The sequence below is a fragment of the Diospyros lotus genome, chromosome 5 (assembly GCF_014633365.1).
Source record: "Diospyros lotus cultivar Yz01 chromosome 5, ASM1463336v1, whole genome shotgun sequence".
In the NCBI taxonomy this organism is placed as follows: domain Eukaryota; kingdom Viridiplantae; phylum Streptophyta; class Magnoliopsida; order Ericales; family Ebenaceae; genus Diospyros; species Diospyros lotus.
Genome location: NC_068342.1, coordinates 12,979,989 through 12,998,354, shown reverse-complemented (window position 1 = coordinate 12,998,354; position 18,366 = coordinate 12,979,989). Strand labels below are relative to the sequence as shown.

At 37.1% G+C, this 18,366-nt stretch overlaps 1 protein-coding gene across 6 annotated transcripts in view; it reads left to right on the top strand.

The window, feature by feature from the left end:
- The first annotated feature begins 447 nt into the window (after nucleotides 1–447).
- Nucleotides 448–18,366, top strand: part of LOC127802040 (flavin-containing monooxygenase FMO GS-OX5-like) — a 52,480-nt gene continuing 34,561 nt past the window's right edge. The window contains exons 1-6 of one of the 6 annotated variants that reach the window (XM_052337681.1): nucleotides 509–1,153; nucleotides 2,476–2,546; nucleotides 2,655–2,804; nucleotides 2,930–3,012; nucleotides 3,109–3,244; nucleotides 3,357–3,931. In XM_052337681.1, the coding sequence (XP_052193641.1) occupies nucleotides 616–1,153; nucleotides 2,476–2,546; nucleotides 2,655–2,804; nucleotides 2,930–3,012; nucleotides 3,109–3,244; nucleotides 3,357–3,722 (1,344 nt within the window). In that variant the 5' untranslated portion in view covers nucleotides 509–615 and the 3' untranslated portion in view covers nucleotides 3,723–3,931. Of the gene's footprint in view, nucleotides 1,154–2,475; nucleotides 2,547–2,654; nucleotides 2,805–2,929; nucleotides 3,013–3,108; nucleotides 3,245–3,356; nucleotides 3,932–18,366 lie in introns of those variants that run through there. The other 5 variants (XM_052337682.1, XM_052337683.1, XM_052337684.1 and 2 more) reach the window with 5 other exon arrangements.

Here is an 18,366-nt window from a genome sequence, read left to right as displayed (position 1 = left end):
CTAGTTAAGTTGTTGCCTTTGATCAATTTTTACGGTCTCTTTCGTCACTTATTAAATAAATCCTATCTACATGTATAAATACAAAAATTTCTGAGATTTCTATACCCTTGGGGTAAACACAATTATTAAGTGTAATCAAAATTTCTTTTTAATTTTAAATATCACACAACAATCCATGATAACACTTAACAAGCGCAATAAAATTCCTCGGGGTTTCAAAGTGTCATTTTCACATAGAATGGGGTAAATATTAAATTCCAAAAAATAGCCATCCAGAAACGGCGTCGTAGCCCGACTCGTGGCTTCACGTGGAGCGCTAAACAATAATTGCCTCGCAGAGGATCATCAAGTGGCCAGTGGCCACCAGCTCCATCAACCCCCCTCCACCATAAATTGAAATCATTTCATTCCAAATATATTTCCAGCTACATCACCCTCCAATCGCACGCCGCCACGTGGCCCTCGCTCTGCTCCACTCGCCTTCCCCCTATTTATAGCCCTTCTCGCTGATGCCCTGAAACTCAGCTTCGGCTCTCTAATCACTAACAAGTAAAAGAACAATCTTTTTCCTCTCCCTGTCGTTTTAACTGTACTTGATTCTTCAATTTTCCGACAATGGGGAGGTCAGTTAAGGTTGCGGTGATCGGCGCCGGCATTTCGGGCCTGCTGGCAGCTCGTGAGCTCAAGCGAGAGGGCCACCAGGTGGTGGTCTTCGAGCGCTACAACCGGATCGGTGGCATCTGGGTCTACGACCCCCGAGTCGAGTCCGACTTGCTCAGTCTGGACCCGAACCGGGAGGTGGTTCTCGGCAGCGCCTATCTCTCTCTCCGCACGAATCTTCCCCGGCCGGTCATGAGCTTCACAGACTACCCATTCCGCATGACGAAGGGGACAGACTCGTACTTCCCAGGCCACGTGGAGGTGCTCGAATTCATTCAGAACTTCGCCAAGGATCATGGGCTGGTGGATCTGATCCGGTTCGAGAAGGACGTGATTCGGGTGGAGCGAGTCGATGAGAGCCGGAACGACCAGTGGGTTGTCGAATGGCGGACTCGGGTGAACGAGTCGGAGTGGGAGAAGGACTCGGAAGTTTTCGACGCCGTCGTGATTTGCAATGGCCACCACACTACGCCCAGAGTTGCTTTTTTTCCAGGTACGTCCAAACATCGACATAATCAACATTAATATGTAGTTTTCTTTATATATTGCTTTCAAGAATTCTTTGATTGGTAACAACATAAATCACTCTTAAAATATGTAGGTTATAATTTATAGTAGAATAATACTAAGAATCATAGATAGACAGGATTGCCTTTTTATGTCATTGTTTTTCTTTCTTTTTTTTTAATCTAGAATCTCTTCAAACGAAGATGTGACGTATGACTGACGCGCCGTATTCAGCATTAAAGTAATAGTGCCAATAATAATACATGCCTCATTTTCCAAAGATTTAGAACAGACAATTTTCTTAGTTTTCGTCTTTACATAATTTTCTATTTCATTTTCCTAAGATGACACAGTATTCCAACTTTGGTAATGTAAATTAGACATTCTGGTATTGGTCTATTATTCTGTATTTCTAATTAATGTAAATATATAATACGTCAATATTAAATGATCACACCAAATATTACTTTCTAAGTTTCTAACCAACAATCAGACTTCCAACTCTTCATGAGTAGTGTTGGGTCTGACCGTAGTGGAGGGCTTGTGCAAGAAAATATGACGCACATAATTGAATTTGAGGATGGTGGTTAGGAAATATATATATAATGGTTGTTAATTAAACTTATATGTCAAAGCCTGATTAATTTATAAAATATTACAGTTAAATATTAAATGTTAAATTTATACCATTTTTATACTAATAATAGCTAAGTGTGTGTGGAGAACCAAATGAATTTCTTAAAATTTGTCCATAACTGTAAATATTAATATTTAATGTGAAAAGTAAAAACTATTTTTTATGTAATGGACGCCATAGATTAGAAACAACGGGATTTCGGAATTTATTTGTAATATTTAATATGATAACGATATATATATTTGGATGGATTGATGGTGAAGGCCGTAATGGTAGATACCGATGGGCTTTGTTGATGTGATCTTGACTTCAAGACGGTGAAAATAACGTACGTATTCCATTGCCGTGTCAGCTGTGTCAACTCCTCTATGCTTGTGGAAAAGAAAAACAATTGACCGGGAACGAGATGCTAGTCCGTTTCCCTAATTGTTTAAGTTTTCATTTTATTAACGTATTCATGAAACCAAACTTTCTACGTGTATATATAACGAGGAACATTATTAATTGTGCTCTCTCTGTGGACTGTGGCTGAGTGTATTGTGGACTGTGGCTGAGTGTATTGTTATTATTTAATAAAGCTTTAGGAGAATGTGGGTCCCTTTTTACCTCTTTCGAAATATTTAGAGAGATTGATTTGGTAACAGAGATGGATAATGTGAATTGTTGCGCAGGTTTTGAGAAATTCCCAGGGAGGCAAGTGCACAGCCACAATTATCGTGTCCCCGACCCATATAAAAATGAGGTATGAAGAACATATATTTTATAGTTAATTAATTAATCATATGCTTTTATTTTTTGGGAATGAAACAGACATGAAAAATTATTTGTTCTGTGCGTATGGAATAAACAGGTGGTGGTGATGATCGGAGCGGGAGCAAGTACATACGATTTGTGCAGAGAAGTCTCCAAAGTGGCGAAAGAAGTTCATCTTTCTTCCCGAGCGCCCGATGCCCAGGTCTCCAGGTTGAATGATTATCCCAACATTTGGCAACATTTGAAGGTAATAAATTTATTATTCAACCAGCTCTCCACTTTTTCATCTGCCATTTGTCTCCAGATAATCTCTGTGTATATGTTCTAACAAACACAAGTGGTTTAATTATCTGGTTTCTTAATTAATTGTAGATTGTGGATGTCTCCGAAGATGGCACCATAACCTTTGAGGAGGGATCGTCTGTTCAAGCAGACACCATCGTCCACTGCACTGGGTACAAAATTCTCTCTTTTCCAATGGTTTTCATTTTGCTATTTCATTTAACCAATTGTTTTGACGTGTTATTTCTGCCTTCTGCTTCCATGTATAGGTACAAGTACGATTTCCCATTTTTGAAGACGAATGGAATCGTGACAGTCGATGAGAACCGGGTGGGGCCATTATACAAACACGTCTTCCCACCCAAGCTCGCTCCTTATATCTCTTTCGTCGGTTTACCTCAACGGGTTAGTCCTTAAACCCTAATTATGGCAACAGCAATGAGTTTAGAAAGAAATTGCATATTCATTAACGACTCTGTGCTAATTAGTGGTAGAACTTTGAATCCGTTGATTTCAGGCCATGCTTTTCTATACATTCGAATTGGAAGCCCGGTGGATCGCCGGCGCCCTGTCCGGCAAATTCCCGCTGCCGTCGGAAGAGGACATGTTGGCCGACACCGAAGCGTACTACCGGAAGATGGAAGAGCACGGAGTGGGAAAGCAACACACCCACAGCATATTCCCGCTGCAGTACGACCACCACGACTGGCTGGCTGAGGAAATAGGGGTGCCGCCGCCCCCGGAGCAGCTGAAGAAGATATTCGGACACCTGCTGACACTGGTGAAGATGCAGAGAGACAACGTGAGGGATCATATCGACCGGGAAATGAAGCTTCAGGACGAAGCCGACCATCTGCACTCATGGTACACGGCGCCACAATAGGAGGTGTCGTCGTCGTCGTCGTCTTGGTTTACGGTTTTGAATGAATTAATTGTGTTTGTCTGTAGTATAGAGGAAGGGATGATGATGGCTGCTTTAGGGCGTCAACAAAATTAAAAAAAGAAGCTGGTCGTGATCTACGATCTCCACTATTATATGTAATGTAAAACGATGATTTCCGTGAAAGCTTATATATATATATATATATATTTATCTTTTAAAAAGAAACGGTGCAAGATAACTCTAGAACACTGTTTATAATTGTTTTTATCTTAAAGTAACTTTGCTCATTAAGTTTAAGAGGAGTAGTAAACATGGAAACACAAATTATTTATTGCTTCAGGTTTGAAAAGATATGAATATTTTTACTTATATAATTAATCTAATCATAAAAAAGCATGCACTGTTAATCATAGTAAACAAAATTTGACCCCCTCTCTCATGTCATGGACCGGTTTTGCTCTTGCTTTCCTGGTTTTTGATGGTTAGCAGTCAACTGTGTATCTAACCATAACTTTATATTCTGCCTGATACCAGTTATCTTAATTATGCTATTTAAGTACATCTTCGGGTATCCCCACTATATAATGATGTTTAATTATGTTGTTTTCGGGGTTGGGTTCGGACACACTCACTGCTATATCTAATTAACCTTCGCAGTTGCAAGAATCCATGTCCATTAAGCAGATGGCAGACGCAGAGCATGCCCCTTTCATTCCATTCTAGGATTATTGGTATGAAATCTCCTGTGTATTTTCTTTTCTTTTCTTTTTGGTATATAAAAAATCAAAAACAAAATGAATAATGTTATTTGGCCCAAAGTGGTACCCCAAAGTGCCACCCAAGGAATTACAATTTTACCCATAATTCAATTTACAGAAATGATCTCATTCAATCTTCCCTATCCGAACTCAATCTCTCAATCTCTTCTTTCTCTCTCACACACACCTCCCTCTCTCTCTCTCATATTCTCTACCTAATCTTCTTTCCTCTCATTCTAGCATTTTTTCTCTCTCTTACTCTTTCATACTCCCCTTCGAGGAAGCTTGTCTCTCCTTTTCTCTCGTTAAGGCCATCTCTCTCTTTTTCTCTTTTGCATGTCTGATCGAGCCTCTGGTCTTCTTTGAGCTCGTTTCGACCATCTCTCTCTCTCCAGCCCCGTGTGACCGCGTCTCCGACATCCCTTGGCTCGATCCTAGTCTGATTTACAAAGAGGTAAGTTTTTGGTTTTATTAACAATGATTTTCAGCAAAGGTATATGCGAGTGTTGGGTTTGGCTAAAGGTTTAAGTTTAGATTTATGGAGATTCGGTAGTTGGATCTTATTGATTTTTGGATATGTTGGTCAATGGGGATAAGGATGTTGGGTGATTGACTCGGATCGTCGGAAACCACTAGCCATGGTGGTGGTGGCGAATGACAATGTATTTAAATGAGTTTTAGGTTTGGCCGAAACTTTAAACTTAGATCTACGAAGTTTCGACCGTTGGATTTTACTAGTTTGGGGGTATATTGGTTGATGGACCCTTGGGTATCTGATGATTACCTCTGATCGTAGGAAACCACTAACTACAGTGGCCGGTGGTAGCTGACAGTGCATTTTTAAGTTTGGCCGAAAATTAAAAATCAGATCTACTAAAATCTAACTGTTAAATTTGTCCCATTTTTTTGTATGTTAACTCTCTTAACTTGGTGTTTCTGATGGTAGGCCCTAATCGTTGGAAGATTCGGCGGCGTTGGTGGCGGCGATTACATACAGACATATATTTATATATATTTAGATATTCTTTTTTGTAATTATTTTAATTTATATTGTAAATGTTGATATTTAATTATGAACTAGTGCATCACCTGTGCGATGCACGGATATCGCAAGAAAAAAAATAATCGTTAAAGTAGAAGTTACATAATTTAGTAGTTATAACAAATTAACATCATAATAAAGAAATAGAAAATAAACAAAATAATCATGTTGTAATAATGAGAAATGAACAAACATACAACAAAATTAGTTATTCAATTATTCCAAAATATGTATGCCCCTTTTTTGTCTGATTTTTTTATTTTATTTTTTGACATTTTTTATGTTTTTATTACGGTCTTTCTACTAACACATATTGTAACGCCCCGTTTTCCCAGAATGTGCATTACCTCGAGATTTTGGGATTTTTTTTTTTTTTCAACACAACACAAGCCTTTTGACATACACACTTTCATCATAGTCATTTCCGACATTCCCGATCGTACCTTCTCAGTATATCAAAATTTAATAATTAATAGACTAAAACAGGTATTATCAATCACATCAGCAGAAGCAAGATCGAAACCTCAATGATATATAACCGACAATTCCTTTTACAATAACCAAATCGATGTTTCACATAAAAATATCAAAATATTACATAACCTCTTAACATCGTAATCATAGACAAAAACCTATGAAAACTAAATATAGCAGCTGCATCTCGATGATATTCTTTCCCTTGGTGCCACTGCATTCACCTGAAACGTTTGAATATTCTAGGGATATAGTCCAAATTAGATGCTGAATCATCTAAGTGAGAGTTTAAAAATATTTTCATTCAGATATGCAAAATTATATATAAAATCGATAAATCCCGACATGCCCCAGTCTAAGAGAATACCACATAGCACTTAGCACTAACCGGGGAAAATGCAATCTCTCTAAAGGCGACACGACCACATCGACTCATTGGCAAACACAATCCTACTTAAGAGGGACAACCTCGACATATGAACTCGAAAATCACCCCCATTGTCATTGTTAGGCTTTACGCTCATACTCAAAAGCATTCCAAAACCCAACGCAACCCTAGCCCCAAGAGTGTCACATTAGCACTATCCCTGAAATCCACGACACCTCGGCCTTAATGCTATTGCTCAAAGGAACCTAGGGTGGTGTCTACTCTCAACCCTGCCACTTGAGCCAACAATCGGGGTGGTGTCCACTCTTAGCCCCGTCACTTGAGTACCGTAGGGTGATGTAAGCACCCCCACTCGGTTATCCCAACCACTTGGTCTATCCGAACGAGTGCGCTCACAGAAGGGAAGAGGAATAGACAAAAGACAAAAATACCCTGGCATGCATAAATAAGAAATTTAACAGCGGAAGCAAAACGGTAAACATGCATGCCCACAAGTACCCCACTGATACAGCGGTCATGGAGTATATAAAAATACATACAGACCCTGTGCCAACAATAGGAGGTACAAATGACAACCTGGCACAGTCAAAAAAATAAAAGACAGCGACTCTAGCAAAACATCAGATATGACGGGGGCGGCTAACTGTACACCTTACCAACACGGCTGGCTGCTAGGTGGCGCGATCCTCGCCCTCGGTCTTCGTTTTACCCTTACCTGGAATGATGGAAAGCAAGGTGAGTCGCAAGACTCAGCAAGTTTATATGAAAAGGAAGGCTATAACATGAATCGAAGAAGAGATCACCCCAAATACAAACCCACATATACACACAAGCCATGTGACGCAACCAAACCATAGTGCCGCAAAAAAAAAGCACATACCGGTCCTTGGGGCCCACATAAGACACCTGACACCCAAGTCCCATACCAACCTGCCGTTGCCCTGAAAGGCAACATAATCTCCATAAGCCTGTGCACACTGTCCCGGGTCGGTACTCCCGTCACCCATATCCCTGCCGGTACTCCCAACAGTCGAGCCAAAGGCTCCCTCGGAACGGTACTCCCGTCTGAGAACTAAATACTACCAGTAACCATGCAATGCACATAAAATGCAATGGCGTAATGAGCATCAACGTGATACAAGGCGCCCATACATCCAGGCATCAGGCCATACTTCACCCACATAGTAAATTACACGCGATGCATATGCCCGTGTTGGATGCAACCTAGCCAACTAAAATGACCGTGATCAAGCATAACCAAATCATGGTAATCCCAACATGCAGCCCGCACCCATGTGCACACCAAACCATGTACAAGAATAAAATATAAACAGGTATGCTATAATCATATAACGATAGAGCTAGTCGGTAGTGCCTGGCACCGGTCAGCAGTCAGTGACTAGGAGGGACCATCTGGCGGCCTAAGACAGACCGTATGACAGTCACACCTACACCGAACAGCCAATCCCTGCCCCCACTGCACAATTGCTCTAGCCAATAAATAACCAAAAATCCAATAATAATACCCAACAGCTAAGAACCTAGCCCCGGGTGAGTACGACATCATTCCTATAGATCTGGGGGTGGTACAAACCCCCGTAGGCAATCAATGAATAAAATCCTCAAGACCCGGATAATAAATTAAATTTTTAAAACACACCGTTTAAATTCTCATAATTTATTAACAGTCGAATCAAACGAAGGGGGGGTCAAATAAATTGACAACGAAAGTAACGACGAGGTGGGTGAAAAGAACTTGCCTTAACAGAGATATCCTTAGGTTCGTTTCGACTCAACACGGTCAAAATTATACAAACTGCAATATCCCAATTATTTGCCAAAATTAATAAAATTGGACTCTAAAAGAAATTCTGACCGTACAGAATATTTATTACTAGCTTGTCTACGTGCCTGGCTAATCAAAACTTGAATTAAACTTGATTAAATCTTGATTTCTTCACCATTTTTTCCCAATTTCTCTCCTACGCACGCTGCTCTTTTTCTCCAATTGTTGGCTGTTCTGTTGCAGTTAAATGCGCCCGAATTTGGGCTTAAATATAAGCAAAAGGAATGGATGGGAAGCAGCCGCGTGGCAGCTGCTTGGACCAGCTTTGGAGGCCACCGCCTGTTTAAGGAAACGGCACCGCTTTGGCTTCAAATGTTGGGAATTAAAGGTTCACTTGTGCCTTCAATGCTAATTTGCTTCAGCTTATCACTTAAAATTAAAGTGGCCACTTGCTGCTTGCTTTATACTTCTTATTAATTAATTCCAAGCACATTGACATTCCAGCAAATTGACATTCCAGAACTTATAAATTAACCCTCTCAATTCCTTACATATTAATTAGATATTAGCCATGGTCCCCTTTTAATATTAACTATGGTTAAATATTATTATTAATATATTATTACTCCCCTTTTAATATACTTCTTATTATTATTAATATCAACAAGATATTTTAATATTTCTTTTAATTTAAATTACCCCAAAATTAAATTAAATTGGCATTTACGGGGCGTTACAGGTGAAGTCCGTCTCAGCCTCGTCCCAACTGGGTCACATAGGATTAACCCTTGGCACACATTCCGAGTGCTGACACTCGAGAGTTATGTCACAGGTTAACAACCCGCGTCCCACATGGACAACACAACATATCAATGCCGAAAAATTATAACATGCATAAAATCAACATCTCAATGTATGCAATATACCGTACGAAATATAACACAGGTGTAAGTAATCATTTGTAAAACCATCCATAAACCTAGCCATGAGGATGAACACTCATAGTAAAACATTCATATGCCACAAACGAGTTTTTCGATAGAATCACTCACCTTTGGGCTAAGTTCAAGATTCTTCGAAATACGTGCCCGACCTCGATTCTTGTGCCAAGTGCTCTATAGTTCAAATTCAAGCCTCAACAATACCCTAGACATCATATGCATTCAAAGAGAAATTAATATCTATTTTCTCAATTTTCTCATTATTTTTCTCTCAACAATTTCAAGTAAATACCTATTCAAGCATTTTTTTTCTAAATTTTTCTCCATAAAAATTCATAAAAAAATATTTATAAGCCTCTTGGAATTTTCTGAAAATTTTCCAGATTTTCTCCTATTTTCTCAAATTTTCATAATTAATTTTCCTTGAGAAAATTTATTTATCATTGATTTCCTTCGAATATACTTCAATAAAAATCACCAAAACTCATAAAATAAATTCCTCATCCTTCTGGAATTTTCTCAGAATTTTATAAAAATCCCTCATATTTATTTTTCATTTACCTTTCCCTTTAAAAATCCAAAATAATTACCTCCTCAAGAAATTTCCAGGATAAAAATTTATAAAAATAAATTATTCATTTTTCTTGAATTTATGGATATTTTTTCATAATTTTATTTCTTTTATTTCTATTTTTCTCGAATTTCCTATATTTTCAGTATTTAAAAAATACAAAAAATACCTCCGGTCATCTTCTCCGGCAACGGCACACCAGAAAATTGAAATGATGACACCAGGCTGTTACTCTCCCTTAGTCGATCCCAATGGTACCCATCTTGCTCGAAAAAAACTACCGAAAACCTTTCGATTTGGCCGAAAACAGCCGACCGAAGCTATCCCGTCACCGAACTCCGGCGAATCAAATTGGCCTTCGATTCGAACTCCGATTGACACGAAACTTTCCAGATTTTCTACCCATAGCCTTGCGACCAAAATCCCCTTAATAGATCATTCTATCGATCACTCTACAACCCGATTTGATACTTTATGCAATATGTATATATATATACGGTCGAATGTATATATATGCCAAAACACTCCCTACACTACTCCAAAAACCCTCAAAATTCCCAGAATTGCTCCTCACAACCTGGGGAACAAAAGCCCCTTATCCCCAACCTCTAATTTGCTCCCAAAAGTGAGAAATCCAAAGTAAAATTTTTGATGCAAACTCTCATCAAAACTCGACTATTTATAGCCAAATTCATCCGATTTTTTGACCAATCAAAGGCCATTGCTTCGCCCCTAAGCGACCTTGGCCATGCCCTGTTGAAGAACAGTTGCAAATCCCCGGATTTTTCGGCCACAAATCGCGGCTAGATCTGCCATTTTTTAACAGATTTTTGAAAATTGTACTTTAGCCCCTTAGAAACTTTCTTTTGCATTTTGGCCCTTATCCTCAAGCCCCTTAATTATAAAACTATACCACTAAGACCCACAAGATTAGTGCTTCTCATTTCTCCCTTGAAACTTTCAAAAAATTACCGTTTTGACCTCCCTTGGGTAAATTTAGAAAATTACACTTAGACCCGATTGATCGTTTTGACCTCAAATCCACTCGATTCAACCTGAAACCACTTAAGGGTTGTTCTATACATCAAATATTAGTTCTAGACACGCTCCATTGATTTTTTAGATATCGTCTATAACAATTCGGTAATACGACCTAATTGGCAGCCATATTTTTACTGTACCGAAAACTATTCCTGATCTCATTTCTTTTATCACTAAAAATCATAATTTAAATCACTCGTCAATACTACACCATTTTTCTTGGCTATCTAGGGTCTGGGGTACTCCCTCTGACTAATTCAGTCGTCCAAAGCCGTGTTAGTGTACCCTATAGTCTTATTTTTTTAAAATTCCATTTATGCCCTTTATCAAATATCATTTTTATCCTCAAATTATTCCCGGGTATTACACATATATGTGTCTTTAACAAAAGATTATATCTAACGTCTATAGTATTCGTGTAATGACCCATAATTAAGAATTAAATTAATTATTGATGCAGTGTGATAATATAATTTAAAGAAAATATTAAAATAATTTGTTGTGATTTAATAAAATTTAATTATGTGATTTTAAGGAAATAAGAAATTAAAATAATTAATTAATTTGTATTAGGAATTTCTGGAATTACAGGAAAATTAAAAGAAATTCAATAGTGGGATTTTCAGAAATTTCGGGAGTTAATGTAATTAATTAAGTGGGCGTTAGTGCAATTAAAGGAAGTTGGACGGGGGCTGGCGCATTTTTCGCAAAAGGGGCCGAAGACCCTTTAAATTTAATGGGGGGCACCATAGGGGTAAAGGCAGGCACGGGCGCGAGCTGTCGCGCGCGAGGGCAGCCGTGGGCGAGGCGCGAGATCGAATCCACGGGCGAGCATGTGCGAGGCAGTGAAATTTGGCCGATTTTAATTCAGCCCAGGTGTCCAAAAACGACGCCGTTTCGTCTATGGCAGTGGCCTCCAGCGGCCACCCGCGCGCTGCCACGTGGCCGCGCCTCAGCCGTTGCTTTTTGCCTCTTTTTAAAGCCCAAATCGGGCGTTTTTCATGCTGGTTCGATCAGTGAGCAATTACAGAAATTCCAGTGCTCGCGTGAACGTGAAAATGGATGATTTTGGTGCTTAAATCCAGATTAATTCAGGTTTAATTCAAGTTTTAATTACCAGGTATGTAGAGCAGCTAGTAATTAATATTCTGTACGGTCAGAATTTCATTTTGCGTCCAATTTTGTTAATTTTGACAAATAATTGGGATATTGTAGTTTGTATAATTTTTACTGCTTTTGGACCCAACGAGCCTAAGGATATCTCTGTTAAGACAAGTTCTTTTCACCCACCTCGTCGTTACTTTTGTTGTCAAATTATTTGACTTCCCTTCGTCTGTTTCGGCCCGTTTATTACTTATGGAATTTTGAGTCGTTTGATTTAAATTTAAATTATTAAGCTGGTTTCGAGGATTTTATTAGCGTGATTTAATTTAAAATAAATGAGGCTTATTGGGATTTTAGTGTGGTGCGCTTACAAGGGATTTTAGACTGCTAAATTAATTATCTTACACGGTAGATTTATTTAATTAAAGCTGCGATTTTATTTATTGCCAGCGAACGTTTACTTCGCAGTGGGTGCGCAAGAAAAGCAAGGAACGGCCGTGTAAAGGCAAGTTCTTAACCCTCTCTTCCTGATCTTTAATTCTCGTGGAAGACCCCGTGATTTCCTGTATTTTATCACCTCCCTTACTTTAATTCGACACCTTGCCTTATTGGTTAAACTATTATTCATTTGTTTTAATTTAAATTAAATCCGAGGCTTCTATAATTTTATTCGTTGTGAGCCTACGGGGGTTTGTACCGCCCCCATTCCTTTCGGGAATGATGCTGAACCAGTTTGGGGACTAGGTTCCTAGACGTGAGGGTTTATTTACGATTTTATTGGGTTTACTTACAGTTTTTCTCGGATTTATTTATGGTTCGGTTAGAGCTATCGAGCAGTAGGGCAAGGGTCGGTTGTTGGTGACGCTGGGGTAGACTACTATTGTACGGCCCTGATGTGGACCGTCGGGTGGACACCCCTAGTCACTGGCCGTTGACCGGTGCCGGGCATTGCTGACTAGCTCTACCGGTATGTGATTTACTGCATGATTAGATACATTGTATTACTGTTCATGATTTGATATGCACATGGGTACGGGATGCATGTTGGGATATTCATTTATTGAGTATGCTTGGACACGGACATTCTAGCTTGATTAGGTTGCATCCAGCGCGGCATATGCATGGCGTGTGGTTTACTATGTGGGCGGAGCATGGCCTGATGCCTGGATGTATGGGCGCCTTGTATCACGTTGATGCTCATTACGCCATTGCATTTTTATGTGCATTGCATGGATACTAGTAGTATTTAGTTCTCGGACGGGAGTACCGGCCTGGGACAGCACGCGCAGGTTTGTTGCAGATATTTTTTGCCTTTCAGGGCAGCGGCAGGTTGGTATGGGACTTGGGTGCCAAGTGTCTTATGTGGGCCCCAAGGACCGGTATGTGCTTTTATTTTATTATGCTATTGAGCTGTTGTGTTGTAGCGTCTCATGGCTTGTGTGTACCTGGGGGTTTATTCTGGGGTGAGATTTCTGGTTTTGTGTAGCCTTCAGCCTTTTCTTCCTTATGCTTGCTGAGTCTCTCGACTCACCTTGCTTTCCATCATTCCAGGTAGTGGCGGCGTGGGCCATGGCAAGGGAGGCAGCTTTAACGGCAAAGTCGGTGTGGTGTACAGGCAATCTCGTTAATCCCTATCCACTCTGATGTCTAAGTAGAATTTACTCTATTATTTCGTACTGTGCCAGGTGTTTTCTCGAGTCTTGTGTATGTCGGCACAGGAGTTTGTGTTTATTTATTTATCTTGTGACCGCTGTGTTAGCGGGGTACCCATAGTGCATGCATGTCTTGAGCTTTGCTTCCGCTGTTCTTATTTTCGTGTATGCATGCCGGGGTGGTCTTTGTCTCGTGTTTCATTATTTTTCTCCTTCCGTAGGCGCTCCCGTTCGGATAGTCCGGGCGGCTGGGATATCCGGGCGGGGGTGCTTACAATTCGTGACTTGTTAAAGTGAGGTTAACGTCTACCATTTCTAACACACTATTTTCACTATGATGTACGAAACACTAAAAATGTGGCATGTCTTATTCTGAACTCTCAGTAGCATTACTCAGTATAAATGGTGATTTCTCGATTCATTTTATTAATTATTTGATTGAAAATGTTTCTCATTCGTTATGATTTTAATATTGTGTATGTTATTAAACTATAGCTTAATTATGATAAATTCTTGTGTAATGTGTTAGAAAGAATAATTTGTGCAATGAAAAAAAAAAGAAAAAAGAATGCAGGTAAGAATGTAAGAACCTTAAACACCCACTATAAATTAGTGGACTAAAAAAAATATACAAACAAATAAAAGTTAAAGAACATAAAAAATAAGCAAATACATAAGTGTGAATCAGTAAAAAGAAAAAGAAAAAAAGAAATAATAAAAAAAAAACAAAAAACATGTAAATCAAACAAATTGCCTAGATATAAATCCAGCAACAACAAAAAATATAGAAATAAAAAATTAGCAAACCAAGTTTACCTTGCATAAGAAATTATAATAAAAGCCAACAAATAAAATTCAGTAGCAATTAACAAAACAACCTCAAAAGTTTTATAGGAAGAAAAATTCTTGAGAGCCAAACAAATTGACGGATAGGCTTACAGAATAAGGGCTAAAAAACTAAAATGCTATCACCCACATTGCATTGCACTTTTTCCAATGCAATGTTGGTGAGGGTATTTTAGTTTTTTAGGCCCCATTCTGTAAACTTGTTTGTCAACCTGTCTGGCTCTGTAGAAGAACTCTTATAGAAATAGATAATAACAAAATATATATATATATTTTAATCCGAAACCAATCAGATAAACTTTTTTCAGTTATCCGCCTTCTTGATCATCGATTGAATATTCTTAGTTGCATTAGTCAACAAATTGCCAATGAGAGCTCTTTTGACAAAACACCCTTCATAGTTTTCCAATGTATGTATAACTCATGACCCGATTTCAGCGACGTAGTAACTTCATCATTAGATGAAGAAATCTAGAATATAATGTCATTAATTAGTACTTACGTCATACATATTAGAAACCCACAAACTTATTTTACAAATATAGATATTAAATTCTGAAAATTGATGAAGCACATTTTCCTCGTCAATGTCGACCTTTTCAATCTTTCAATAAAGATCAGACTCTTACTGTTGAGAAATGTGGGTATAACATGTTAGAACATATTTTAGCACATAGTCATTCTTAACACATTGCAAACCTTAAATACTATACTAACATGACTTGCTTCTAGCATACACGTGCACTTAGCGATCAAATTAGGGTTAATTACTAACTTCATCACACTAAAACTTCACTACGTTTGCAAATAAAGTTAAAAAATAAAATTATAACATTTAAGTTATATATAAAATTATAACATTTAAAATTATAAAAAAAATTAAATTAATTAAGCTATATATAAAATAAAGATAATTTAAATAATTATTTAATTATATAAATGATAATAATCAAATTTTCAAAGTTGATTATCCATACATGACTTCACATATTCTTCCTGTCAATCAATTATCATATTCAAGATAGGTCAAATTTTTAAGAAAGAAACAATAAAAAATAATGTTAAAAAATAAAATTATAACATTTAGTTATATATAAAATTATAACATTTAAAATTATAAAGAAATAAATTTAAATTAATTAAACTATATATAAAATAAAGATAATTTAAATAATTAATTAAATATATAAATGATAATAATCAAATTTTCAAAATTAATTGTCCATACATGACTTCACATATTTCTCCTAACAATCAACTACCACGTTCAAAACATGTCAAATATTTAAAAAATCAACAAAAAAATGTTAAAAAATAAAATTATAATATTTAAGTTATATATAAAATTATAACATTTAAAATTAAAAAATAAATAAATTTAAATTATATATATAAAATAAAGATAATTTAAATAATCAATTAATTATATAAATTATAATAATCAAATTTTTAAAATTGATTATCTATACATTATTTCACATCTTTTTCCTGACAATTAATTACCACATTCAGGATAAGTCAAAATTTTTAGAAAGTGACAAAAAAAATAAAAAATAACTATTAACTGAAAAACTTAATGTTATGACCACTTCTAAAAAATTAAGCTGTTATACAAAATCTGTTCACATTAACATGATTTTACATATTGATTATTCATACATGACTTTACATATTCCTCCTGAAAATCAATCATCATATTTAAGATAGGTCAAATTTAAAAAAATAATAATAAAAAAAATTAAAAGATAAAATTATAATATTTAAGCTATATATAAAATTATAACATTTAAAATTATAAAAAATAAATTTAAATTAATTAAACTATAGACATAAAAAATAAAGATAATTTAAATAATCAATTAATTATCTAAATAATAATAATCAAAATTTTAAAATTAATTATCCACATGTGACTTCACATATTTCTCCTGCCAATAATAAAAATATAAAATATAATAAATTTTTCAAAAGAAATATGACAACATATGATAAATATAAATAGCCTATACAAAATATTTTTATTTAAAATTATAAAAAAATAAATTTAAATTAATTAAACTATATATATAAAAAATAAAGATAATTGAAATAATCAATTAATTATATAAATGATAATAATCAAATTTTTAAAATTAATTATCCATATATGACTTCACGTATTTTTCCTACCGATAATAAAAATATAAAACATAATAAAATTTTCAAAAGAAATATGAGAACATATGATAAATATAAATAGCCTATACAAAATATTAATTTTGTCAAAATAACTTAAACGACTTATTTAAAAAATAAATTTAAATTAATTTAGTGATACATATAAAATAAAAATAATTTAAATAATTAATTATGTAAGCACCCCTGCCCGGATATCTCCAACCACTAGGACTACCCGAACGGGAGCGCCTACGGAAAGGAAAAAAAAAATAATGAAACACGAGACAAAGACCACCCTGGCATGCATACACAAAATAAGAACAGCGGAAGCAAAGCTCAAGACATGCATGCACTACGGGTACCTCGCTAACACAGCGGTCACAAGATAAATAAAGAAACACAAACTCTTGTGCCGGCATACATGAGACTCGAGGAAAGGCCTGGCACAGTACAAAATAATAGGGTAAACTCTACTTAGACATCAGAGTTGATAGGGATTGATGGGACTGCTTGTACACCGTACCGACTCTGTCACTAAAAGCTGACTCCCTTGCCATGGTCCACACGCGCCACTACCTGGAATGATAGAAAGTAAGGTGAGTTGAGAGACTCAACAAGCATAAGGAAAGAAAGGCTGAAGGCTACACAAAACCAGAAATCTCTCCCCGAAACAAACCCCCAGGTACACACAAACTATGAGACGCTACAACACAACAACTCAATAGCATAACAAAATAAAAGCACATACCGGTCCTTGGGGCCCACATAAAACACTTGGCACCCAAGTCCCATACCAACCTGCCGCTGCCCTGAAAGGAAACAAATATCTCCACAAACCTGCGCGCGCAATCCCGGGTCGGTACTCCCGTCACCCGTATCTGTCGGTACTCCCGATAATCGAGCCATAGGCTCCCTCGGAACGGTACTCCCGTCCGAGAATTAATAACTACCGGTAGCCATGCAATGTACATAAAAATGCAATGGCGTAGTGAGCATCAACGTGATACAAGGCGCCCATACATCCAGGCATCAGGCCATGCTCCGCCCACATAGTAAACCACACGCTATGCTTATGCTCGCGCTGGATGCAACCTAACCAAACTAGAATGTCCGTGTCCAAGCATACTCAATAAATGGATATCCCAATATGCATCTCGTACCCATGTGCATATCAAATCATGAACAGTAATACAATGTATCTAATCCTGCAGTAAATCACATACCGGCAGAGCTAGTCAGCAATGCCCGGCACCGGTCAACGGCCAGTGACTAGGGGTATCCACCCGACGGTCCACTTCAGGGCCGTACCATAGTCTACCCCAACGTCACCAACAACCGACCCCTACCCCACTGCTCGATAGCTCTAACCGAACCATAAATAAATCTGAGAAAAACTGTAAGTAAACCTAATAAAATCGTAAATAAACCCTCACGTCTAGGAACCTAGTCCCCAAACTGGTTCAGCATCATTCTCGAAAGGAGTGGGGGCGGTACAAACCCCCATAGGCACACAACAAATAAAACTCAAGAAATCTCAGATTTAATTTAAATTAAAATAAATGAATAATAATTTAACAAATAAGGTTAGGTGCTGAATTAGAGTAAAGGAGGTGATAAAATACAGGAAATCACGGGGTCTTTCACAGGAATTAAAGATCAAGAAGAGAGGGTTAAGAGCTTGCTTGAAACCAGCTGATTCTGACCTCACTCGAGCTCCCGATGCAAATTAAATCATTTCCTAACAAATAACATAACCGGGATCCAAATTAATTAATTTTAATCGCGAAAAATTTATAATTTAAACATAACATGCTTCTATTAATTTTTACCAACGTACCTTATCACTTCCCACGTCGAAATAATTCCAAAATTCCTTTATTTCAC